Here is a 25517-nt window from a genome sequence, read left to right on the forward strand (position 1 = left end):
TTCCACTGCCCACCCAGGCCACAGCAGAGAGCTGGATAAGAAGTGGAACAGCCAGGACTCAAACTGGCATCCATATGGGATGCCGGACTGCAGGTTGAGGCCTTACCTGCTATGCCACAGCACCAGCTCCCATCACTCACATATTTAAAAGGTGGAGAGACAGATGGATAGACACACAAAGATCTGTTGTCTACTGATTTTACTCCTCAAATGGTTACAACAGTGAAGGTTGGGCCAGGCTGGATTAAATCCTGGGAACTTAATCCAGTCTCCCACATAGGTGGCAGGGACCAAGTAGTTGAGCCATCACCTGCTACCTGCCAAGGTGCACATTAGCATGAAGCTAGAATCAGGAACAGAGCCAAGACTCAAATTCAGGCACTCCAGCATGGGATGTGGGTGTCCTAAGTGCATCTTAACTGCTTCACCTAATACCTGCCCCTCAGTGCAGCTTTGATTTGCTTCTTCCTAATGACTAATGACATTGACTGTCTTTTCATGTGCTATGGACCATTAATGTATCTTCTTTAGAGAAATGTCTAGTCAAGTCCTATGCCCATTTTTAATGGGGTTGTCCATTTAATTTTGAGTTGTAGGACTTCTGTGTCTATAAGTGTTCTGGATGTGTTCTATATATTCTTTATATAGTCTGTCTTATATCAGATATATGATTCACAAACATTTTCTCCCATTCTTTGAGTTTTTTTTTCACTCACTTGATAGTGTCCTTTGACATGTAAGTTTTTGGGTTTTTTTTTTTTTTTTTTTTTTTTTTTTTTTTTTTTTAAGGATTTATGTATTTGAAAGTTAGAGTTACAGGTGTAGGCCAAGTGGAGGGGAAAGGCAGAGAGAGAGAGAGAATCTTCCATCTGCTGGTTTGCTCTCCAGATGACCATAATGGCCAGGCTGGGCCATTGTAAAGCCAGGAGCCTGGAACTCTATCTGGTTCTCCAAGAACCAGGGGAGGGGCCCAAGCTTTTGGGCCATCCTCTGCTGGTTTCTCACATGCATTAGTAGGGATCTAGATCGGAAATGGATCAGCCGGGACTCAAACTTGTGTTCCTTTGGCATTCTGGTGTCACAGATGGTGGCTTACCCTGCTGCTCCACAGCACTGGCCATGCAGGGTTTTTTGATGAAGTCCAATTTACACTATTTTGTTGTTGCTGTAGCTTGTGTTTTAGTGTCATATTCAAGAAACTTGTCAAACTCAAGGTCACAAGATTTTTACCTTTGTTTCCTCTTAAGAGTTTTATAGTTTTTGATCTTTCACTTAAGTCTTTGATCCACTTTGAGTTCATTTTTGTATATGATGATTTTATCCACTGTTCTTATTGTATCTCAGATGTTCCAAAATTTCCCTAGTCAGTCTTTTTCTGTTAGACCCTTATTTTTTTTAACTTTTATAAATAAGTTCACGTCAACGTTTTTCTGAACAAATTTTTGTTCACATTTGAGATCCTTGTGGTACTCATTGAATTATAGGGTTAAAAGAGATGAGCATTTTCAAGTTTAAATTGCCTTTGTTTGAAACTGCTATCTGGATTCTTATTCTTTCTGTTCTTTTGAGTGTAACAACTTGGTTTCTCCTCTCAGTGACTGTTGATATTAGTGATGTTTTATTAGAATCACAATGTTAATGCAAGGATGTCTAATAGAAAGGGTTAACTCTGCCAAATGAAAAAGGCAAAGCCATTTGAAACTTAAAAAAAAAAAGTTTCTCTCTCTTTTTTTTTTTTTTTTTAATTTGAGAGTCGGAGACAAGACAGAGGATATCCATCTGATGCTTAACTTCCCAATTACAATCACAAGGATTGGGCCAGGCCAAAGCTGGGGGCCAGAAACACAATCCAGGTCCCCCACGGGGGTGGTAGTACTTGAGCCATCACCTGCTGCCGAAGGAAGCTAATGTCAGGAGCAGACCCAGGACTCAAGCCCAGACACTCTGATATGGGATATGGGTGTCCTAAGTGGTATGTTAACTGCTAGGCCAAATGCTACCCCTGATTTTTTTTTTTTATTTCAAGTTTCTACTCTTAGGTATGTACTCAAGAAAATTTAAAACATATGTTCATATAAAAGCTTCATGCACAAATGTTTATAGTAGCACTATTTACAAGAGCTAAAAGGTGTAAGTAACTCAGATATCCATTAATGGACTAAAAGATAAACAAATTGTGGAATATCTATATAATGGAATATTGTTCAGCCATAAAAATAAATGAAGTACTGACACGTACTACAAAGTGGCTGAATGTGGGAAATGTATGCCAAATGCAAGAGTCCAGGCACAGAAGTTCACATCCTACATGATTCTACTGACATGAAATGTCTGGACTAGGCTGACCCATAGAGACAGCTCATAGGTGTGAGGTTTCCTTTCAAGGTAAAGAAACACTGGAATTAGGAAGTTGTGAGAGTTGCACAATCTTGTGAATATACCTACAGCCACTGGATTATAATGATGAATTTTATGCTACATGAATTATAGTGCAATTTAAAAATATTAAGAATTTTAGAAAAATGCTACATGAGTTTAGTTATATATCTTCTTCATCAGATAAATATCCTTTTTTTAAAAAATAAAAAGTTTAGGGGGCGGGCGTTGTGGTGCAATGGGTTAATGCCCTTGCCTGAAGCGCTGGCATCTTGTATGGATGCCAGTTCTAGTCCTGGCTGCTCTTCTTCCAATCCAGCTCTCTGCTATGGCCTGGGAAAGCAGTAGAAGATGGCCCAAGTCCTTGGGCCTCTACACCCGCGTGGGAGACTGGGAAGAAATTCCTGGCTCCTGGCTTCGGATCGGCGCAGCTCTGTCTGTTGCTGCCATTTGGGGAGTGAACCAACGAATGGAAGACCTCTCTGCCTCTCCTTTCTCTGTGTAACTCTGACTTTCAAATAAATAAATAAGTCTTTAAAAAAATAAAAAATAAATAAAAAGTTTATTTATTTCAAAGGCAGAGTGACAGAGAGAAAGAGATCTTCCATCTGCTGATTCACTCCCCAAATGGCCACAGCTGTTGAGGCTGGGCCAGGCCAAAGCAAGGAACTGGGAACTCCACCCAGGTCTCCCAAATGTGTGGCAGGGGCCCAAGCACTTGGGTTATGTTCCATTGCCTTCCTCGGTGATTCAGCAGTGAGCCAAGTTGTAAGCTGAGCAGCCGGGGCTCAAAGCAGTGCTCCTGTGTGGAATGCTGGCCTTGCAAGTGGTGGCTGGGCTTGCTGCACCACAACACCAAACCCTGAATGTATTCTTTCAGCTAAAAAAAAAAAAAAAAAAAAAAAAAAAAAAAACCAACCCAGTAACACATGCCACATGTTTGCTAAAAGCTCAAGCAAAATAAAATGTTTTAAAAGAAAAAAATCTAGCTAAGATGAGCATTTCATGTAACTGTGAAAACGCTGGTTAAGATGCCTGTGTCCTATATCTGAGTGCCTGGGTTTCATACCCAGCTCCACTTCTGACTCCAGCTTTGTGTCAGTGCAGACCCTCGTGGGCAGCAGGGATAGCTAAAGTGATTTGATTGCGTTCCTGCTACTCACATGGGAGACCAGGAGTGAGTTCCTGGCTCTTGGCTTACATTTGGGGAGTGAGCTACAGATGAGAGCTGTCTCTGTCTCTCTCATTCTCCTTCTGTCTTTCAAATAAATTTTTAAAAAGACAGATCTTTCTTGGCTGCTCTAAATCCCTCTTCTCAGAGGTATCCACTGTTTAATAATATGGGGTATATGTTTGAGATGCTATCTTACAAACGTGCACGTACACACATATATAGGCTTTTTGTTTCATTTACAAAAAATAGAACATTTCCCATGTTTCTGAAGAGGATTTTGAGAACTTTGCATCTGATCAACATTTATTCATGAATGATTCTGATGCTTCCTCTTTATGGAGGACCTTGGGGAAAGATGAGAAAATGGAATCAGGCAGGTGTTTATGGTCTAGGAGGAGAAAGAAAGCTGTAATAACTGTCACAATATAAGATGAGCACATGTGGTATCGGGAGTGGTCCCACATAGTAAACACCAGGTGTGCATAGTACTGGGCTCACAATCTTGACTATCAGCAAAAGCCCTCAGGCCATCTCTTTATAGACACACCAGGAATTGGGCTGGAGTGAAGCATTTATGGAATGAGAAATGCAGAAATTGTGGTACTTTCATCTCATAACTGAAACCTTTCTCCTCAAGGGAAAGGAAAAAAATTAGTCTTAAATTTCAGAGTTCCTTCTTTGATAATTTGACGTGTCCAGTTAGGGCCCCAAAAAGGGATTTGTGTAGGCAGACTCGGGCATGGATATGCTCATAACTAAAGCCAGACTTGCTCTTCCCAACAGTAAATTAGACAGCTTGGCTGTCCTGTGGCCCTTATTGCTTTGGAGTTGCTGGGAATCCCATGTCATTTAGTCAGTAGAAATTAATTAAATATATGAAGAATTTTACCTTGCTGTATGGACATGAAATCACTTGAAGCAAAAAGAATGAATTTTTTTTAATTGGAAAGTCGTCTACTTCTTGGCAAATTTTTAGCTTCATTTAGCAACCATGGAGTTCATGGAATATGTCATTTGAGTTATTTAAAATCTAACTCCAAACTAGTAATTCTCTCTGGTCCACGACAGCTGCAGAGCAGGATTGAGAAGTGTGGTCTGGCCAGCTCTGACAACAGGGCTCCTGCACAGAGGTCTGAGCTGCACAGAGATTGCTTGTTGCAACGGCTTTTTCTTTCATCACAAGCAAATCCATCTGGGCAGTTGTGTAGCTCTCTCTGTAGCAGAAATCTGTATGTGCACCTCAGGGTTTCATAATAAAGCATTTGTCAACAGGGTGGTGATCTATGCAGTATTGTGAGGACATCACTATAGATGAGGGAGTGACTCACTGTGCATTTGCACTTGTAAGTTGATGGGTCCCTTGCTTTCATTTCTTGGAGAGATCCCAACGAGATGAGATAGCAGAGTCAGGATCTCACTTGTCGTGCTTAAAAGAAAAAAAAATTTTTTTTAAAGATTTATTTGTTTATTTGAAAAGCTGAGTTGCAAAGAGAGATAAAGGGAGAGACAGAGTGAAATCTTCCATCTGCTGGCTCACTCCCCAAATGGCTGCGACAGCTGGAGCTGGGCCATTCTGGATCCAGGAGCCAGGAACTTCTGGGTCTCCCACGTTGATGTTGGGGCCCAAGTACTTGTGCCATCTTCCACTGATTTCCCAGGCACATTAGCAGGGAGCTGGATTGGAACTGGAGCAACCAAGACTCATCCAGCTCCCACATGGGATGCTGGCACCATAGGCAGAGGCTTTTCTTGCCACAGGCTCAACCCCTAAAAGAAATGTGTTTAAAGACTTAGTTCTGCACTCTGACCTACTTCCCTTCTGCAAGTTGCTTCCTTAAGAGAATCACAACAATTAGTTAGTTGCTCACCCCTATTATATACTAAGGAAAGCTACTTACTGAACTTTTCCACTCTGTGCCAAAATGTGTGTTAAGGTGCTTTATGTGCATTATGTCTCATGTATGGTACACATTACCTCATAGATCCTCATGAAGCTCTCTGAGAGGGCTGTCAATATCCCTTCCTGATACAAATAAGAAAACTGAGGCCTGTGGGGCCGGCACTGTGGCACAGCGGGCTAACACCCTGGCCTGAAGCACCGGTATCCGATATGGGTGCCAGTTCAAGACCCGGCTGCCCCACTTCCAATCCAGCTCTCTGCTGTGGGCCCCTGCACCCATGTGGGAGACCTGGAAGAAGCTCCTGGCTCCTGGCTCCTGGCTTCGGATCGGCGCAGCTCCAGCTGTTGCGGGCCAATTGGGGAGTGAACCATTGGATGGAAGACCTCTCTCTCTCTCTCTCTCTCTCTCTGCCTCTCCTTTCTCTGGGTAACTCTGACTTTCAAATAAATGAATTAATCTTAAAAAAGAAAAAACTGAGGCCTAGAGAAGTTAACACATCCACGTGGTGGAGCCTGGCCGTGGACCCAGGTTGCAGGGCTTGTGCCTTCACTGCTGCCTATGCCCATCTCAGTTAATGGCGGTACCAGCCACCCTGTTGCTAGGGCTACAGAGTGGATGATCCTTCATTCCTTTCTTTCCTTCACCCTGATGTCTCCTCAGCCATCATCTTGGCTCTGTCATCTAGTTATGTCCCAAGCCTGGCCACTTTTCTCTGTCTCCACATCTCCAGCTTAATCCAGTACCCCATCAGCTCTTGCCTTCTCTTCCATTATGGTCCATTCTTCCCATGACAGTGTAATGATATTTTTAAAATCCAAATGAGATCATTTCACTTCCTTGTTTAAAATCCCCAGTGACTGCCCAATTCCAGTAAGAAGAAAATAATCCTACTGGTGTAGGTGTTTAGCCTAGTTGTTGAGATACCTGTGTTCCACATTAGAGTACCTGGGTTCAATCCCCAGCTCTGGCTCTAACTCTGTCTTCCTGCCAGGTAGTGTTGGTTAAGTGATTAGGTTCCTGCTACCCTCATGGGCTCTCCACATCTATAGAGCACTGGAAGATTCCGAATCAGTGACATAGCTCAGTGGTATGAGCCCAAAACCCACGAGTAAGCCAGTAGAGTCCAATGCTGTTCACTAATTTAGTTTTATAAGAATTTTTAAATTTATATATTCATTTTATTTCAAAGACAGAGAGAAAGAGACCCATCCACTAATTCACTCCCCCAAATGCTCACAACAAAATGCCTATAACAACTTGACTGGGCCAGGCTGAAACCAGGAGCCTGGAACTCAATCTAGGTCTCCTGTGTGGGTGGTAGGACCCAAGTACTTGAGCCATCCTCTGCTACCTTCCAGAGTACACATTAGCAGGAAACTGGATTGGAAGCAAAGGAGCCAAGACTTGAGCCAGGCACTCTGATATGGGATGCAGGCCTCTCAAGTGTTGTCTTTTTTTCTTTCTTTCAGATTTTATTTATTTATTTGAGAGACAGAGCTATTGACAGAAAGAGAGAGAGAAAGATCTTCCATTTGCTGGTTCACTCCCCAAATATCCACAAAGGCTGGAGCTGGGCTGATCTGAAGCCAGGAGCCAGGAGCTTCTTCTGGGTCTCCCACATAGGTGCAGGGGCCCAAGCACTTGGGCCATCTTCCGCTGTTTTCCCAGGCCATCAGCAGGGAGCTGGATTAGAAGAGGAGAGGAGCAGCCGGGACATGAACTGACACTTGTGTGGAATGCTGGCGCTGCAGGCGGAGGCTTAGCCTACCGCACCACAGCGCCAGCCCCCAAGTGATGTTTCGATCACTGTGCCAAACACCTTCTCCTAATGTAAATTTTTGTTGTTTTTGTTAAAGCTTAGGCTTGGTAGATTTCCCTTCTCAATATTCCTCTTTCCCTAAAATACCAGCAACTCTGGAAAAAGACAACTAAAGCTTTCTAAAAATAACCTTAAGTTTAATAGGAATTTTTTCCCATATCAGGCAAAGAAGCCAAAATTGGTAGTATGCATATTTGAAATGCTTGATTGTCAGACCCTATCATCTCTCACCAGGATACCACAAAAATCATTGTGTAGGCCGGCACACCGGGTTCTAGTCCCGGTCGGGGCACCGGATTCTGTCCCGGTTGCCCCTCTTCCAGGCCAGCTCTCTGCTGTGGCCCGGGAGTGCAGTGGAGGATGGCCCAGGTGCTTGGGCCCTGCACCCCATGGGAGACCAGGAGAAGCACCTGGCTCCTGGCTTCGGATCAGCGCAGTGTGCCGGTCGCAGCGCGCCAGCCGTGGCGGCCATTGGAGGGTGAACCAACGGCAAAGGAAGACCTTTCTCTCTGTCTCTCTCTCTCACTATCCACTCTGCCTGTCCAAAAAAAAAAAAGTCATTGTGTTACTAATGACTACCTCAGCTAATGCAATCAGTGCAAGGCTTTCCTCATCCACTGAAGCTACATCTATCTGCGTAACAACATCCAAGCTTTCTGGCCAGGAGTTAAATAGTTTAAATGATTGTAAACAGAATTGTCTTCGGTTTTTATTTTTGCTCTTGGTTTTGTTTCTAATATCTTCAGAAGACGTCTTGGCACTTGGCGAAGTCATTCACACCACAGCCCATGTGCTGTCCCTCTAGGCGTAGGGATTAGCTCAACTTGCTGCTCTGGCGTATGCTAAAATGTCAGAGTAAATTTGCAAACTCCATTTCCACTTGGCTTCTTGTCTTCACAGAGCCATTCCATGTCCCATCCCTTCATCCCCAGCACCGCCCAGTCCTAGTTCTCCTACTTGTCCACTTGGCTTCCTTTCTGCTACAACTCTCAACTCACGGGTGTAAACAACATCCCTAGGTCAATGTGAAAATGTCCCAAGTGCTCTCTCCGTTCTGTTGCAGTGGAATTAGCATCATCAGTGACCCTCACATGTGTCATGTGCTGCTTCTAGGGTTTCACATAGTTTATTGCATTTGATCCTTCAGACAGTCCTGTGGCTAGGTCCTCATTCAGCAGATGAAGCTACTGTGGCTCAAGGAAGCTAGATGATTTGGCCAGCACAGCACAGTCAGAGCTGAAACCCCATCTTCTGCCCTCAGCTTCCCCACTGACCTGTGATCCCACTCGGTGATAGGTTTTGGAAATAGTAGTCATATTTGGGATCATTGTGATTGTTGTAATAGGACTTATTTGGGTAGAGACTCTTGACTGTAATCTAAAACAAGGGATTATAGCTTGTTCTTGAGTTCAAACTCATCTGGCATTTGCATTCAGTCATGTTTCTTGAGCATCTGTTGTCTGTCAGGCACCAGAAAGGGGGTGGGGAATGTGACACACATGATTCTGTCATCTTGAAATCTCCTGAGGAGAAGAAAAATGAGCAGTTGCAATATCTTAATAAATACCTGGGTGGGGAACATACAGGGTAGGTTGGGAGCACATGGCAGGGACATCTGACCCAAACTTGACAAATAGGAGAGGCTTCCCAGAAGAGAGGACTTCTAATTTGAGGATTGAAGGATGAGTGGGAGTTTTAGCTAGATTAGGATTGAAGTATTGGGATGAATAATAAAGTTTCCAGCGGTTGGAAAAGCAAAGCCTGGAGGTGAGAATATGGTCCATGCTGCCTGTTCCTGCTTATTAGATGAGTTCTCATTACATAGCTGTTGGGGAATCTTGACAAAAGCAGATCAATGGGGAAGGCTATTATGTATGCTCAGAAAATACCTTATCTTTTTCTTATATCCTCTGAATAGAAAAAACTCGAGTCTCCACCTTCATCTACCAATCCCTTCCTGGAAGATGACACAGCACCAGAGATGGAAGAGCTGCCAGTGGAGAAAGGAGATTTAGATCAAGTAAGTCTGGTTCACATTACCACAGGTAGCCTGCCTAATGTTTCTGAAAATGAACAGGCTCGCTCCAGATACGGTTCTTTTGCTGTTGACCTCATTCAAATTATAGCTTTGGTGATCTGTATAGAAGGCCTTGATCTGAAAGTGCATGTAGAAAACCAAGTGAAAGAGCAGCACTTCCTGTCCCACCCCTCTGCGCCTGAAGAGCCTCACGGCCAGGAGTTGGCAACGCACATGAGCTTGATTACATGCCCATGCTGTGGGGCCAGCATAATTCGGCTCTGCCTTATTCCTCATCTCCTGAACTTGTCAGTGTAGCTTTTGATTGTACTGTCACCTGGTACCGTGATGATGTGAGAGGCTGAAAGATCCCAGGGAAGTAAGCAGCACTGTCGGCCAGGAGAGACCTCCACGCAGTGTAAGCCGATCGCTTTAGGTCTGGAAGCTGCTGGGGAGGCCTGGGAATACCGAGGTGGCCGATGGCATATTTGGAGAGTTACTTTCCAGAGCACACCAGCTCTTTAATTTCCTTTGGATTTTTCTGTCCGACTCTAAATTTCCTCTCCCTTCATCCTACAGAATGGAGGTTTTGTTTCACTGCCGTTTTATGACAAGAGAGGTTAGAGCAATAAATCAGAACTTTTCCTCTCTGGATTAGTGGGCCTTCTCTTTAATTTTCTACACTTGGCTATGGGAGAATTATTTTCTAGTATTGTTTTCTACAGACTCCACCAGGAGGGAGACTGGCTGGGGAAGCATAGCCATGCACTTTGCAGCTAGCCCTGTGCTTCTGGCATGGTGAGGGTAGGTGTACAGTCCTGGAAGGAGCTATAGGAATAGACTTTCCAGGAGCAGTTCTGAAGTGCTACACTAAAATGTGTCTGGTCCATCGAGTAAATGCTTATAAGATGTTCCCCTCACATTTTCATCATGCTTTGTAATATGAAAGTCTTTCACTTGCTAGATTTCATTTCGTCTTCACGATGCCTACCTCTTTACAGGTGATGAAACTGTAGCTCATAGACACTAAGTGACTTTCCCAGGGTTTCCTGGCTGGAAAGTGGAAGTGCTGGGACCAGCACTGTGGTGTAGTGGGTAAAGCTGCCACCTGTAGTGCCGTCATCCCATAAGGGCACTGGTTCAAGTCCTAACTACTCCTCTTCTAATCCAGCTCTCTGCTATGGCCTGGGAAAGCAGTAAAAGATGGCCCAAGTCCTTGAGCCCCTGTGCCCATGTGGGAGACCCAGAGGAAGTTCCTGGCTCCTGGCTTTGGATCAGCCCAGCTCTGGCCATAGCAGCTATTTGGGATGGAAAGCTTTTATCTGTGTCTGCCTCTGCCTCTTATTGTAACTCTGCCTTCCAAATGAATAAATAAACCAATCTTTAAAAAGAGAAAAGAAAAGAATGTGGAAGTACTGAGACTGGAACCCAGGTCCAAAAGTCAAAAAGTAGGAATCCTTTCCCAGTGCTCTTTTTTTTTTTTTTTTTTTTTTTTTAGTACCTTTGTGTCTCAAGAGTGGGGGAACGAGAAGTGAGCCACCAGTATAAAAGTACATGAACAGGCCGGCGCCGCGGCTCACTAGGCTAATCCTCCGCCTAGCGGCGCCGGCACACCGGGTTCTAGTCCCGGTCGGGGCGCCGGATTCTGTCCCGGTTGCCCCTCTTCCAGGCCAGCCCTCTGCTGTGGCCAGGGAGTGCAGTGGAGGATGGCCCAGGTGCTTGGGCCCTGCACCCCATGGGAGACCAGGAAAAGCACCTGGCTCCTGGCTCCTGCCATCGGATCAGCGCGGTGTGCCGGCCGCAGCGCGCCGGCCGCAGCGCGCCGGCCGCGGCGGCCATTGGAGGGTGAACCAACGGCAAAGGAAGACCTTTCTCTCTGTCTCTCTCTCTCACTGTCCACTCTGCCTGTAAAAAAAAAAAAAAAAAAAGTACATGAACAAACCTAAAGGGATAGCCTGAGGCTGTGTCCTAAAAATGTGTCAGATTAGATGTCGTTGATTTAAAATTATCCAATTATTGCTGTCACAAGAGAAAACGAAAGATTTCTTCTCACTGCAGAAATTCAGTTCTCACATTTTGTGAGCAAGGACTCGGGTGGGAGGGACCTGGGTTTAGAGCTCATTCCCGTGCTGTGTCTTCTACCCACACTGGGCTGCCTGCACCTGTTGCACATGTGCTGTGGGCAGGGCCCACAGTCTTCCCAGTGCTGGGAGCTGCCAACATCACGTCCAGCATTGTGCCCTTGAACACAGATGGTATTGCTGCCATGAAGAGTTGCTCTTTAGCCTAGTCATTTCTGGATGTTACTAAACTGGATGATACAGAGAGTCTCCTTTACCTATAAAGTCAATTTTGCCAGATGAAATTTGTCAGGTAATGATTTTTTAATACACTATATAGATGTACTTTTTAAAAAGATTTTTAAATTTATTTTAAAGCCAGAGTTAGAGAAAAGGAAACACAGAGAAATCTTCCATCCCTGGTTCATTCCCCAGATGAACACAATAGCTGGGGCTGGGCCAGGCCGAAGCCAGAAGTCAGAATCTTCTTCTGGGTCTCCCACACGGGTGCAGGGATCCATGCACTTGGGCCATCTTCTACTGCTTTCCTAGGCCAGCAGAGAGTTGTATCAAAAGAGTAGCAGCCGGGACTCAAAACAACGCCCATATGGGATGCTGGCACTGCAGGAGGAGGCTTAACCTACTGCGCCACAGCTCTGGCCCCAGCAGCGGGGACTTGAACCAGCACCCATATGGGTTGCTGGCATCATAGGTGGTGGCTTTACTTGCTATGGCACAGTGCCAGCCCCAACCTGCTTGTTTTAGAGACAAAACACTAACATATGATGAATATGTGGGGCAAAGCAGATCATACAGTGAGGAAAATGCTGGGCTCTGGCCTGCCATTAACTGACCATGTGACCTTAGGTAGGGTTTTTTTTTTTTTTTTTTCCCATTCTCTCTTGGCCTCCCTATTTTTTTTTTTTTTTTATCTTTACGGGGCTAATTGTTTTTTTTTTTTTTTTTTTTCAAGATTTATTTTATTTATTTGAAAGTCAGAGCCACAGAAAGAGAGAGAGAGAGAGAGAGGTCCCCCATCTGCTGGTTCACTCCCCATCCGGCCACAATGGCCAGAGCTGCACCAATCTGAAGCCAGGAGCCAGGAGCCTCCTCTGGGTCTTCCCATGCGGTTTCAGGGGCCCAAGGACCTGGGCCATCCTCCACTGCCTTTCCAGACCATAGCAGAGAGCTGGATTGGAAGTAGAGCCTCCAGGACTTGAACCAGTGCCCATATGGGATGCTGGTACTGCAGGCGGTGGCCTCACCCACTATGTCACAGCATGGGCCCCAAGAGGGCTAATTTTTTGCAAAGTATATTCTTTTATCTCCTATCAGATGTTGCTATGTGGAATTGGGAGGAGACCAGGGACCTATGTCCCTGCAATCAGGGCATCCCATTTTGAGTCGATTTGTACTGAAGACTTTCAGATAGAATTTTTTTTTTTGAAACAGGAGTCTTATGTTTCTCTTTATTAAAAAAAGATTTATTTATTTTATTTGAAAGGCAGAGTTAGAATCTTCCGTCTACTGTTTCACTCCCCAAATGGCCACAACACCTGGAGCTGAATGGATCCAAAGCCAGGAGCCAGGAGCTTCTTCTGGGTCTCCCACATGGGTGTAGGGGCCCAGATATTTGGGCCATCTTCTTTGCTTTCCCAGGTGCATTAGCAGGGAGCTGGAATGGAAGTGGAACAGTGGGTACTTGAACCGGTACCCATAAGGGATACTGGCACTGCAGAAGGCGGCTTTACCCACTACAAAACAACACTGGCCCTTTTATGTCTCTTTAAAAAATGAAAACCCCTGGACTAGATGATCCATCCTCAATTCCATGAGCTGCTACTCATTAGTAATAAAACTTACACACCAGTGACTAATGCCTCCTCAGTGCTACCCCGACCTCCCAGGGCTTCTGTGTGTGGTTAGGTGGGAGCCCCAGCATCTCCTCCTTCCCACCAGCCTGTTGGCTTCTGGAGCTGGACACAAGGAAGAGCAGAAGCCCTGTTTGGTGTCAGGGAGGGATGCCTCACGATGTTAGTAATGAATTCAGTCAAGGGCATGGGGCCCTCAAGGTCAGGGTTACTTCCTGCTCACTACGGTAGATGATAGGCATTTAGTTAAGAAGAGGCTATGAACAATCAGTTGCCAAGATATTCCCAAAGATTAAAAAAAAAAAATGATACCTGAAAGGGGGTAGGGGTAGGGGGTGCTCAAAGCATAAAAAGAAAGAATGAGAAGTCAGGAATTTCTGGTTTTAAAATGTACCGTTTTGGTGATTGGAGCACTTAGATTTAATCTGTTTACATTGGATAGTAATAAAAGGAAATGGGACCAGCTGCAGACCTCCTTACTGCGACAACAGTAACCTTTTATTATTCCATCAAACTCCAGGAGGAAATAGCTTAAACATCTGCAGCTTTTGGACAGAATTCACAGACTCAGAAATCTAGCTGAATGGTACCACTAAATGACTTAGTACATTCTTAAAGCTGGAGCTAGAGAGTAGAAAGGGAGACAGCAGCTGGAGCTGAAGTTCCAGCACCTACTGTCTGAGCATGAGCACAGTCATAAAGCACTATATCCACAGGTGACAGCCCTGTGGGGAAAAAGTAAAAAAAAAAAAAAAAGAAAGAAAGAAACTTTGGCAGTCACTCCTATACCCTCAAGCTTCAGCTCACATGGTAGGCTGAGCTGGGTGCTGCAGTGACAAGACCAAGCAGTGTGTCCTCATCGCAGAAGAGCACCATAAGGGGACAAGGCAAGGAAACGCAGGGTTGGGATGCCAGCCCTGTCTGGTTATGCATCCTTCTGGGTGTTCTGTGGGGCTTTACCACGTACAGGACCTATGGAAACTGACAAACAGACGTTTGTTGGAAGACCATTACCCATTTTCTCTTATCACTTGGGGTCTGCATTTTAAATGTACTGAATGAGCCCTTTAGACTTATTCAGACAGATTTTTATTGTATGTCTCTTCTGTGCATAAAGGAAACTATAAACAAAATAAAGAAAGGTTTTCCTGAAATTTCTTCACATGCAGGGTTCAACTCTTCTGAACCACTTTTCATTTACTTTAAAAAGCTTTGTATTTTAAAGTAATTAGACTTCCTAAGTTGCCAGCATAGTGTGGCGAGGTGCATGTGCCCCTCCAGAGCGTCCCCCAGTGGTGGCAGCTGACATCACTGCAGCGCATTACCCGGCCAGGAAACGGGTCCAAGCCCCTCTTGCTCAGATGTCTGCGCGGTTGCCCTCCCGGCCACGTGGAGTACCGCGGATGTGGCCCTTGGAGGAGCGCATCACTGCCGTCCAGGATTTTTTGCCAGGCAATTAACTCCCATTCCTCAACTTTCTTGTTGTTATTCTTTTTTTCTTTTTTAAGTAGTGTCAAGCCTAGGGGAAAAAATTGTAAGAATATTACTGAGAACTCCCAAATATAAGTATGGACTCATTTTAAAGTGATAAATTAAAACATTGTTGGTAAGTCGGTAGAGCCAAATACGCAATGTCCATGTTCATTTTAAAAATGCCAACATTGTATATTATGTAAGCTTCCATTTATGATTACCGGAAGTTATACTACAGAAGTGTGAATATTTCCTTCAGTAGGAAAAAAAAAATTTTTGAATAAAAGAAGTATTACTCATCATTATATTTTAATTAATCAAGACCTTGGGGTATAGTGGTCATATTTTCCAAATCTAAAATCAGGATATCCAGTTTTACAAAGTTAGATGGATTAAGTAACATTTGTTTATTCATTTGACAAGTCACCTTATTGAAAAGTGTAAAATAAGAAAAGAGATACTGCCTCGGGAAAGTGGAAGGGATGCGGGCCACTTCCATATAACCGTCAGAGCTGAAGTACAAACGGCCTCCCAGAGCATCTGCGCTGGAGTGGAGCTCTCCGCCTCCAGCAGACTCACTCAGTGAACCAGTGGGGTTTTTGTGTGTGTGTTTTTTGAAGGCAGAAGGACAGACACAGACACAGAAGACAGATCTTCATGGTCTGGTTCACTCCCCGAAATGGCCACAACAACAGGGCTGAGCCAGGCCAAAACTGGGAGTCAGGAGCTCAGTCCAGGTCTCCCATTTAAATGGCAGGGACCCAAAGTACTTGAGCCATCATCTGCTGTCCCCCAGAGTGCACGTGAGTGGGAAGCTCGACTGGAAGCAGAGGCGCTGGGACTCCAATTCAGGCACTCTAATATGGGGTTTGGGTGCTGCAAACAGTGTCTTTTTGTTTGCTTGTTTGTTTGTTTTAAGATTTGTTTATTTGAAAGGCAGAGTTGCAGAGAGAGAGAGGTGAGACAGAGAGTCTTCCATCTGCTGATTCACTCCCCAAATGGCCACGATGACTGAAGCTGGACTGATCCAAAGCTTGGAGCTTGGAGCTTTTTCCAGGTTGCCCACGTGGGTGCAGGGGCCCAACCACTTGGCCCATTTTCCACAGCTTTCCCAGGTCATAGCAGAGAGCTGGATTGGAAGTAGAGCAGCTGAGACTTGAACTGGTGCCCATATAGGATGCTGTCACTGCAGACAGTGGCTTAACCTGCGATGCCACAGTGCCTGCCCCAACAAACAGTGTCTTAACTGTGCCAGACACCCCAGGGAACCAGTCTTGTGTGGCCCTCTTGTAGTCCACTATAAGGTTTGCTTTCAGTATTGGCTTCCAGATGGTTAAAGCAAACTGCAGTTATTCTTAGGAATAACTGGAAATTTTGCCAAAAAATGTAGACACAGGAGTCTTAGATGATGAAAAGAACAGGCTAAGTACAAGATTGAGGTGTGCCTAAAATGGACATTTAATTTTTAGTGATCATTACCATAATGTTTCTAACTATTGCAATGTTGTATTTTTGAAATGACCAGAAAAGGGTAATCATTATTTGCCCAGAACTCCATCTGAGTCTCCTACATGGGTGGTAGGACACAAGCACCTGGGCCACCATCTGCTGCCTCCCATGCACATTAGCAAGAAGCTTGATTAGAAGTGAAGGTGGGGCACCGGCGCCTTGGCAGCGCAGGTAAAGCTGCCGCCTGCAGTGCTGGCATCCCATTGGGCGCTGGTTCAAGTCCCTGATGCTTCACTTCCAATCCAGCTCTCTGCTGTGGCCTGGGGAAGCAGTGGAAGATGGCCCAAGTCCTTGGGCCCCTGCACCCAGGTAGGAATGCTTGGAGGAGGCTCCTGGCTCCTGGCTTTGGATCAGCTCAGCTCTTGCCATTGCAGCCAACTGGGGAATGAAACAACGGATGGAAGACCTCTCTCTCTCTCTCTCTCTCTGTAACTCTTTCAAATAAATAAATAAGTAAATCTTAAAAAAAGAAGTGAAGGTGGGATTCAATGCCAGGCCTTCTGATACAGGATACAGGCATCCCAGGCAGTGACTTAACCCTGCTGCATTACAATACATGTCCCTGCTGCTTTCTTTGTGTCAATCAGCTCAGCAAACTAGTTTTCAAAAAATGATGTGAGCAGTTCATTTCACCCAGTGTTATGGGTGTCAGTTTGTGCCCAAATTATACCGTGGCATCAACCCTAGTCAGAGGTCTAGCTAAGGATCCTTTTGTAGACAAAATAGACATTTTAAAAGATTTATTTACTTTAAAAGGCAGAGTTATAGAGAGAAGGGGGTGGAGAGAGAGAGAGAGATAGAAAGATCTTCTATCCACTGGTTTCCTCCCCAGATGACCACAAAGGCCAGCACTGGGCCAGGTGAAAGCCAGGAGCTAGGAGTTTCTCCAGAGTCTCCCACATGGGTAGCAGAGGCCCAAGCACTTGAGCCACCCTCTGCTGCTTTTCCCAGGTCCTTAGAAGGGAGCTGGATTGAAAGTGGAACAGCTGAGACATGAACCGGTACCCATATGGAATGCTGGCGTTGCAGGCGGTGGCTTTACCTACTGTACCACAACTCCAGCCCCAAAATAGACATTTTTTTAAGATAGAAAGTAAAGTGTAGGCTTCTCATTGTTTATCTTTTAGATGTTTGGAAAAGAATTAAATAGCAAATATAGTTTTTAAATGCTTGCCTGCTATATAAGCTATTGTTGATTTCCAAGTTTCAATCTGGTAACCAGTACCAGCCTAGGTTTTCATTGATCTAAGGCAAAAACTAGAGACAATATTGTCTTTCTAGCCATCTGGTATAATTGTCATTCTTAAAAAGGACTACCTTTATGTTGCTATTTTCATGAAACTTTGGGACTATAGAATGTTTTTTCTTTTGAGACTGGCTTTGTGATGCAATAGGTTAAGCTGACACCTGCAATACCAGTATCCCATTTGAGCACTGGTTCAAGTCCCAACTGTTCTACTTCCAATGCAGCTCCCCGCTAATGTACCTAGGAAAGCTGCAGAAGATGACTCAAGTACTTGAGCCCCTTCCACCCATGTGGGAGACCTGGATGGAGTTCCAGGCCTCTGACTTCAGCCTGGCCCAGTCCTAGCCACTGCGGCTATTTAGGGAGTGAACCAGCACACAGATCTCTCCTTTTCCCTCTGTCACTCTGCCTTTCAAGTAAATAAATCTTTGGAAAAAAATGTTTTTTCTTTTAAGATTTTGTGGTGAGAAAGGAACAAAATAAAGAATTAGCAACCCTATTTTGGTCCCTCACCCTTCTCTTTCTTTTTTTTTTTTTTTAAAGGTTTTTATTTATTTATTTGAAAGGTAGAGTTACAGAGAGGAAGAAGCAGCGGCAGTGAGGGAAGGGAGAGAGAGAGAGAGAGAGTGAGAGAGAGAGAGAGAGAGAGAGAGAGAGAGTCTTCCATCCATTGGTTCATTCCCCAAATGGCTGCAATGGCCAGGGCTGGGCCAGCTGGAAGCCATGTGGAAGCCAGGAGCCAGTAGCTTCATCTGGGTCTCCTATGTGGGTGAGGGCCCAGGCACTTGTACCATCTTCCACTGCTTTCCCAGGCGCATTAGCAGGGAGCTAGATCAGAAGTAGAGCAGCCAGTACGAGAAGCAGCGCCCATATGAGATGCCAGCACTGCAGGCAGCTGCTTAACCAGCTAAGCCACAGCACCGGCCCCACCTTTCTCTTTCTTAACACTTGTTGGTGAAATCAAAAAATGTAGGAAGTATTGCAGGAAAACAATGATATATGAGAGTTGTAGATCTAAACCAGTCACTGGCTGAAAGAATAAAGCTAAACAGACTAGAAAGAAGGTTTGTAACTGTACAAGTGGTTTTGTTTTTGTTTGTATTTTTCTAATTTTTTTTGGCAGTTGAGTTTTCTCTAAAAAATCATATCCCATTTGATAAACTAAGTAAATGTAGTTAAATTGACTTCAAAACATGAGGAATTTTTCAAATTGTTCTGTGATTAAGGGTAAAGGCTGGAATGTCTTTATCACTGTAATTTGTTATTGAGTTAAAATGACTTGACAGTTCTTTGTTAAAATGTAGCAAAATAATAACCCACTATAGTAGGAAAGTATTATTTTTGTCATACTGCCGGGCATAAATTTCTATGCATTTTTGACTTGTAAAATGGATAAAATAGTATCACATGTTTTCTGTTATTTGTGGAAATTAAAATGTACAGTCTAAAACTTGTGTGGATGTTGTATTATTGGATATGTGGTTACAAACATTGCTGCGCTGAATTATACCATGTGTGTGGCAAGCTACTCTTCCGTCCCCTTTATGATCACTTTTGACCACTGTCATGAAACCCACATTCTGTGATATTAATATCTGTTTTTTAAAAAATAGTATATATGTGTAGAATATAAGTGAAGTAAATATGGTAAAATATTACCAATTTTTTAAATCTTAAAAAATTAAAAATTTTGAGGGTCGTCACTGTGGTATAGTAGGTTAAGCCTCCACCTGCAGCACCAACATCTCATATGGATGCTGATTTGACTCCCAGTTGTTCCTTTTCTGATCCAGCTCTCTGCTTATGGCCTGGGATAGCAGTGGAAGATGGCCCAAGTACTTGGGCACTTGCACCCACATGGGGGACCCGGAGGAAGCTCCTGGTTCCTGTCTTCAGATGGGCCCAGCTCAGGGGAGTGAGCCAACAGATGGAAGATCTTTCTCTCTGTCTCTCCCTCTCTCTATAACTCTGGCTCTCAAATAAATAAACTCTTTAAAACAAAACAAAACAGCAGCCTCTGAACCTCTAGGACTTGAGGTGTCATATAAGTCATAATACCTGCATGGAAGATGGTTGTGGGAAGTCAGCGAGATACTGTTCTATAGCAAAGTGCTTGGCCACAGTAACAATGAGCAAATGAAGGCTATCAAATAGGGGCCGGCGCCACAGCTCACTAGGCTAATCCTCCACCTTGTGGCGCCGGCACACCAGGTTCTAGTCCCGGTCAGGGCACCGGATTCTGTCCCGGTTGCCCCTCCTCCAGGCCAGCTCTCTGCTGTGGCCAGGGAGTGCAGTGGAGGATGGCCCAAGTGCTTGGGCCCTGCACCCCATGGGAGACCAGGATAAGTACCTGGCTCCTGCCATCAGATCAGCGCAGTGCGCCGGCCGCAGCACTGGCCGTGACAGCCATTGGAGGGTGAACCAACGGCAAAGGAAGACCTTTCTCTCTGTCTCTCTCTCTCTCACTGTCCACTCTGCCTGTCAAAAAAAAACAAAAACAAAAAAACATTAAATCATAGGGTCCGGCGTCGTGGCTCACTAGGTCAATTCTCCGACTGCGGCACTGGCATCCCATATGGGTGCTGGGTTCTAGTCCTGGTTGCTGCTCTTCCAGTCGAGCTCTCTGCTATGGCCCAGGAAGGCAGTAGAGGATGGCCCAGGTGCTTGGGTCCCTGCACCTGCACCTGCATGGGAGGAAGCACCTGGCTCCTGGCTTCAGATCAGTGCAGCGCCGGCTGTAGTGGCCATTTGGGGGATGAACCAACAGAAGGAAGACCTTTCTCTCTGTCTCTCTCTCTCTCACTGTCTAACTCTATCTGTCAAAAAAAAAAAAAAAAAAAATTTAAATCGTAAGGGCCGGCACTGTGGCACAGCAGGTTAAAGCCCCAGCCTGCAGTGCCGGCATCCCATATGGGCACCGGTTCGAGTCCTGGCTGCTCCACTTTCAATCCAGCTCTCTGCTATGGCCTGGGAAAGCAATAGAAGATGGCCCAACTTCTTGGGTCCCTGTACCCACGTGGTTAGACCTGGAAGAAGCTCCTAACTCCTAGCTCCTGGCTTCTGATCAGCTCAGCTCTGGCTATTGCAGTCATTTGGAGTGAACCAGTGGAATAGAAGACCTCTCTCTCTCTGGCTCTACCTTTCTCTGTAACTCTGTCTTTCAAGTAAATAAATCTTTTTTTAAAAAATTAAATCGTGAAAACATTTTATCAATTCTAAATCACACAAACACAAAGTGCTGCTATTCATCAGGGGTGAAATTTTTTTTAAGATGTATTTATTAGGGCTGGCGCTTTGGCGTAGCAGATAAAGCCGCTGCCTGTAGTACTGGCATCCCATATAGGCACTGGTTCGAGTCCCAGCTGCTCCACTTCTGATGCAGCTCTCTGCTATGGCCTGGGAAATCAGTAGGAGATGGCCCAAGCCATTGGGTCCCTGAACCCACATGGGAAACCCAGAAGAAGCTCCTGGCTCCTGGCTTCAGATTGGCACAGTTATGGCCGTTGTAGCCATCTGGGGATGGCTAGGGAGTGAACCAGCAGATGGAAGACCTCTCTCTCTCTGCCTCTCCTTCTCTCTCTGTGTAACTCTGACTTTCAAATAAATAAATCTTTAAAAAAAAAAAAAAGATGTATTTATTTCTGAAAGAGTTTGGGGCTGATGTTGCAGGGTGGCGGCCTTACAGCTCCAACCATTGCATCCCGCTTCTATCTGCTGGTTCACTCTCCAGATGGCCACAATGCCCAGCACTGGGCCAGATGGAAGCCAGGAGCTTCATCCAGGTCTCCCACATGGATGGCAGGGGCCCAAACATTTGGGCCACCCTCCACTTCTTTTCCTAGGCCGTCAGCAGGGAGCTGAACCTGAAGTGGGGCAACTGGGACTTGAACTGGTACCCATATGGGGTGCCAGCATCTCAAGCAGTGGCTTAACCTGCTGTACCACAGTGCTGGCCCCGGGATTTAAATTTTTAAAACAGTCAGATGATGAATAGCTTTCAAAGGAAAAATGCACGTGTTATCAAAGTCGCAGTAAATCTCTCACCACATACAAAGCAAGCAAATGACACTAATTCAGCCTGGGATGGATCATGATGCAGGGTGTGCTCCTGCTACAGTGACATCAAGTGTTCGCTTGCCTGGAAGCTTCATGTGAATTTTTGAAGTGACTATTTTTGAAATTTTGCAAAGATTGCTCAAATATAGAGTTCTTTTTTCTTTCTTTTTTTTTTTTCTTTGCAGCCAAAGAAGCCCAAAGCCCCAGACAATCCATTTCACGGCCTTGTTTCCAAGTGTTTTGAGCCTCATCTCTATGTGTACATCGAGTCCCAAGACAAGTGAGTGGTGTACATTTTTCTGTCTTCTGCCTGCGTTTTTCACCCCTCTGATCTTGGCGGGGTCTTACAAGGGCACAACTGTTTCCAGAAGCCGGAGGAGGGACTTGGCTCGCCTGCGGCCCTCTCTGGAAACCCATTTAGGGTATTTTTACATCTCTTCAATGTTATTTATTGTGTCTGTAAATCTCAGGAGCCCGAGTTTGACTCTAATAAGGCCCCATACGGATCCCCACACTTCCCCTTGTTTGCATTTTGGTGTTGAGCCCTGGTGTACGTCAGCCCAGAAAGCCTTACAGCATTAGGTACTCGACATGGTAAGAATGCCTAATCTCTGATGTATATGTTTTCAAGTATAACTTAACTTTTCATTTCTAATAATTTAGAGTTACAAAAATAGGAAAAGAAGTTCTCACATACCCTCCCCCCTGAGAATGTTAACATCTTGTATAACCACAGTTATCAAAATCAGGAAAAAAGCTTTGTCTTACTAACATACCATTTCGTGTTCAGGTATCTGTAATCATACAGTTAGGTCTCGGGCCTTCTTAGTCTTGAATAGTTTCTCGTCTTTTCTATCTTTTGCAACCTCAACTTTTTGAAAAGAGTATCCACCAACTATTCAGCACAGTGCCCTCAACTTCAGTTTGCTAATGTTTCTTCTGCAGTAAACCAGGTTATGTGTTTTTGGCAAGAATATATCGATGTGACCCCTTGCATAGTTCCGGGAGTTAGGTCGATGTATCTCTTTACTGCTAATATTCCTTTCGATCACTTCCTTTAGGTGGTGTTTCTGGCCAGCTTTCTCTACCATGGAGTCACTGTTTTTCTTTGTAACTAGTCAGTATCTTGCAGGGGGAGACTGAGACTATGTAAATTTCCTGTTTCTCATCAGGCTTCTGCCCACTCTTGTTTAGTCCCTTGATGATTCCTCCTGAAGTAGTTGTTACTGCAGAGTTCGCCAGATGTTGATTGTCCTCTCTCCTGTATTTACTCGCTGGAGTTCCACCTCAAGGACGAGCTTTCCCTTCTCCCTCATTTGTTTGTTTACCTAACAGCGAACTCAAGGATTCTTTATTTTACTTATCATCCATTTAATGTATATCCTTTTCACAAACTCACAGGTTCCAAATATCGGTACAAAGGAGCCTACTGCTGCCACGACTTTCCACAGCCAGAAGAGTGTGTGCACATTTGTATCTGTGGTTTCTGTGAGGGGCTTTGGCCAAGGAGGGAGACCCCTCCTCTTGCCTGAATATGTGCTGCTGTCAGAGTAGCTGTTGGAGGCCTCTCCGTGCTGGAGGGCAGATTTTGGAAAAGCTGGGTTGACCGGAGATGCACTGGACTGGGCTTCAAATGCTTGTAGGAGAACCAGAACATGGCTGACAGAAGGAGAACAGCAGCAGCTCCGAGAAAATTCTTTTTTATTTTTAAGACTTTATTTATTTATTTGACAGGTAGAGTTACAGAGAGAGGGAGAGACAGAGAGAAAGGTCTTTAATCTACTGATTCACTCCCCAAATGGCCACAGTGGCTGGGAGCTGGGCCAGTCTGAAGCCAGAAGCTTCTTCCAGGCTACCTACTTGGGTACAGGGGCCCATGCACTTTGGCCATCGTCTACTGCTTTCCCAGGCCTTTAGCAAGGAGCTGGATCGGAAGTGGAGCAGCTGAGACTCAAACCGGTGCCCATATGGGATGCCAGTGCCACAGGCAGAGGCTTAACCTACTACTCTGCCACAGCTCTGGCCCCTATTTTTTGTTTCTAAATACTTTATTTTAGTTATTTGAAAGGCAGAGTTACAGAGAGAGATAGAGACAGAGAAAGATGTCTTCCATTAGCTGGTTCATTCCCCAGGTGGCCACAATGGCTGGAGCTGTGCCGATCTGAAGCCAGGAGCCAGGAGCTTCTTCCAGGTCTCCCATGTGGATGTTGGGACCCAAAGACTTGGGCCATCTTCTGCTTTCCCAGGCCATAGCGGAGAGATGGATTGAAAGTGGAGCAGCCGGGACTTAAACTGACGCCCATATGGGATGCCAGCACTGCAGGCAGCAGCTTTACCTGCGCTGCCATAGCGCTGGTCCCTGGCCCCTGTTTTATTTTCTAAATTGCTTCATATTTCTTATTAAAATCCCAGAAGGGACATTTGGCTTAGTGGTTGAAGCACCAATTAAAACATCTACTTCTAGATGGAGTGCCTGGATTCCATACCTGGTTCCTCTCCTGATTTCGGTTTCCTGCTAATGCTGAACCTGGGGGGCATAAGTGATGACTCAAGTAATTGAGTTTCTGCCACCTATGTGGGAGACATGGACTGAGTTCCCAGCTGCCAGCTTTCAGCCCAGCCCAAACCAGTGATTGCAGGCATTTGGGGAGTGAATCAGCAAATGAGAGTTCATTCTCATTCTTTCTCTCTCTTTCTCCCTCTCCATCCCTCCCTCTCTCTCTCCCTCACCCTTTCTCTCTCCCTCCCCTTCCCTCTACACATTTCTTAAATAAATGCATACAGATTTTTTACATGAACTTTATAAAATAGCTTAAAACAAGTGCTTTCAAAAAAGTTGCTTTGCTGTTGCTTGCCTTGTAAAGGCTGGTTTCCCTCCTCCTGTCAACTGGACATGTGTGCAGCTACTGCACAGGGGGCAGTAGTTAGTGTCACTGTTTCATCCTTTGAGAGCACTGCCTTCTGCATTCACAAGTTTCCTCCCAGGAAGTTAGTAAGACGCCACTGAGAGTCAAGAGAAAGGGTCAGTTATTTGCTTGTACACATTAGCGGGTTTAAGAGTGACCCACCTGGCTCAAGCTCCATCTCCTCTTACCAATCCAGAATCTGATTTTAGAAAGACTTAGAAGCTATGGGGTCCAGGGTGTGAGGCGCATACCTGAGAAAAGCACGTCCTTCACAAAGCCTACCTGACCTGGAGAGCCGTTTTCCCACTCGCCATGCAGCCTTGCCTCATACAAAGTACATTCATTGTTCCTGGAGCCAGACCTCCTTCCTTAGGGAGTCTCCATTTCTCTACGAAAAATGCAGTGCTGGCCTCTCACCCTGCTGCTTGGCCTCCCTAGCATGTTTCCACGGCGCGAGGCGGGCAGCGGAAGCGACCCAGAGGAGAACTGCGTAGGTTGCACTGTTGTCGCTCCAGAGTAAGCAGAAAAGGCTTGAAGTTACAAAGAGAGTTAAAGAGCTCCATTTCCTCATCTGTCAAAGGAGAGAGTCAGACAGCCCTTTTGAAGTCATGGATCCTTGTAGGAACCCAGTGGAAATCCTCTTGTCAAAAAAGAGAAGGATTCCACATACACTCACACACAGTTTTGAGTATAATTTCAAGGAACTCCAGGAAACCCTTCCTCCCTTCAGTCAAAGAATCCTGAAGCTGAGGAAGCAACTCAGATGGGGACTAACGTTGTGCAAAACAGAACTCTTTCCGTCACACTGACTCACAGATCTGCGAAAGAGGATAGTCTCAGACCAGTCACAAACTCCATGTGACAGGGACGCAACACAGTACAGGGGAAAGAGCGTGGACCTGCATGCCAGACAGACCGGGATTTGCATCAGAGCTTTGCACGTACCAGTCTGAAGCCAGGAGCCAGATTTTTTGTCCTCTCTAGGGCGAGGTTAATAATGCCTACCTCACAGACTCTGTGGTGAGGATGGAGAGGTGACATGCTGGACCTTGGCACACAGTAAATTGTACTCAGGAGCGGGCCTGCCTAGGAGTTGGTCCTGCCCTACC

General features: G+C 45.2%; 1 protein-coding gene across 4 annotated transcripts in view; it reads left to right on the top strand.

The window, feature by feature from the left end:
- The window catches only part of VPS53 (VPS53 subunit of GARP complex), a 177307-nt gene that overhangs the window by 94664 nt on the left and 57126 nt on the right, over positions 1-25517 (top strand). For all 4 annotated transcript variants that reach the window (XM_070061170.1, XM_070061172.1, XM_070061171.1 and 1 more), the window contains 2 exons: positions 9189-9290; positions 21688-21782. In XM_070061170.1, the coding sequence (XP_069917271.1) occupies positions 9189-9290; positions 21688-21782 (197 nt within the window). The remainder of the gene's footprint in view (positions 1-9188; positions 9291-21687; positions 21783-25517) is intronic.

This window comes from Oryctolagus cuniculus, chromosome 17 (genome assembly GCF_964237555.1).
Source record: "Oryctolagus cuniculus chromosome 17, mOryCun1.1, whole genome shotgun sequence".
NCBI classification, from domain to species: Eukaryota; Metazoa; Chordata; class Mammalia; order Lagomorpha; family Leporidae; genus Oryctolagus; species Oryctolagus cuniculus.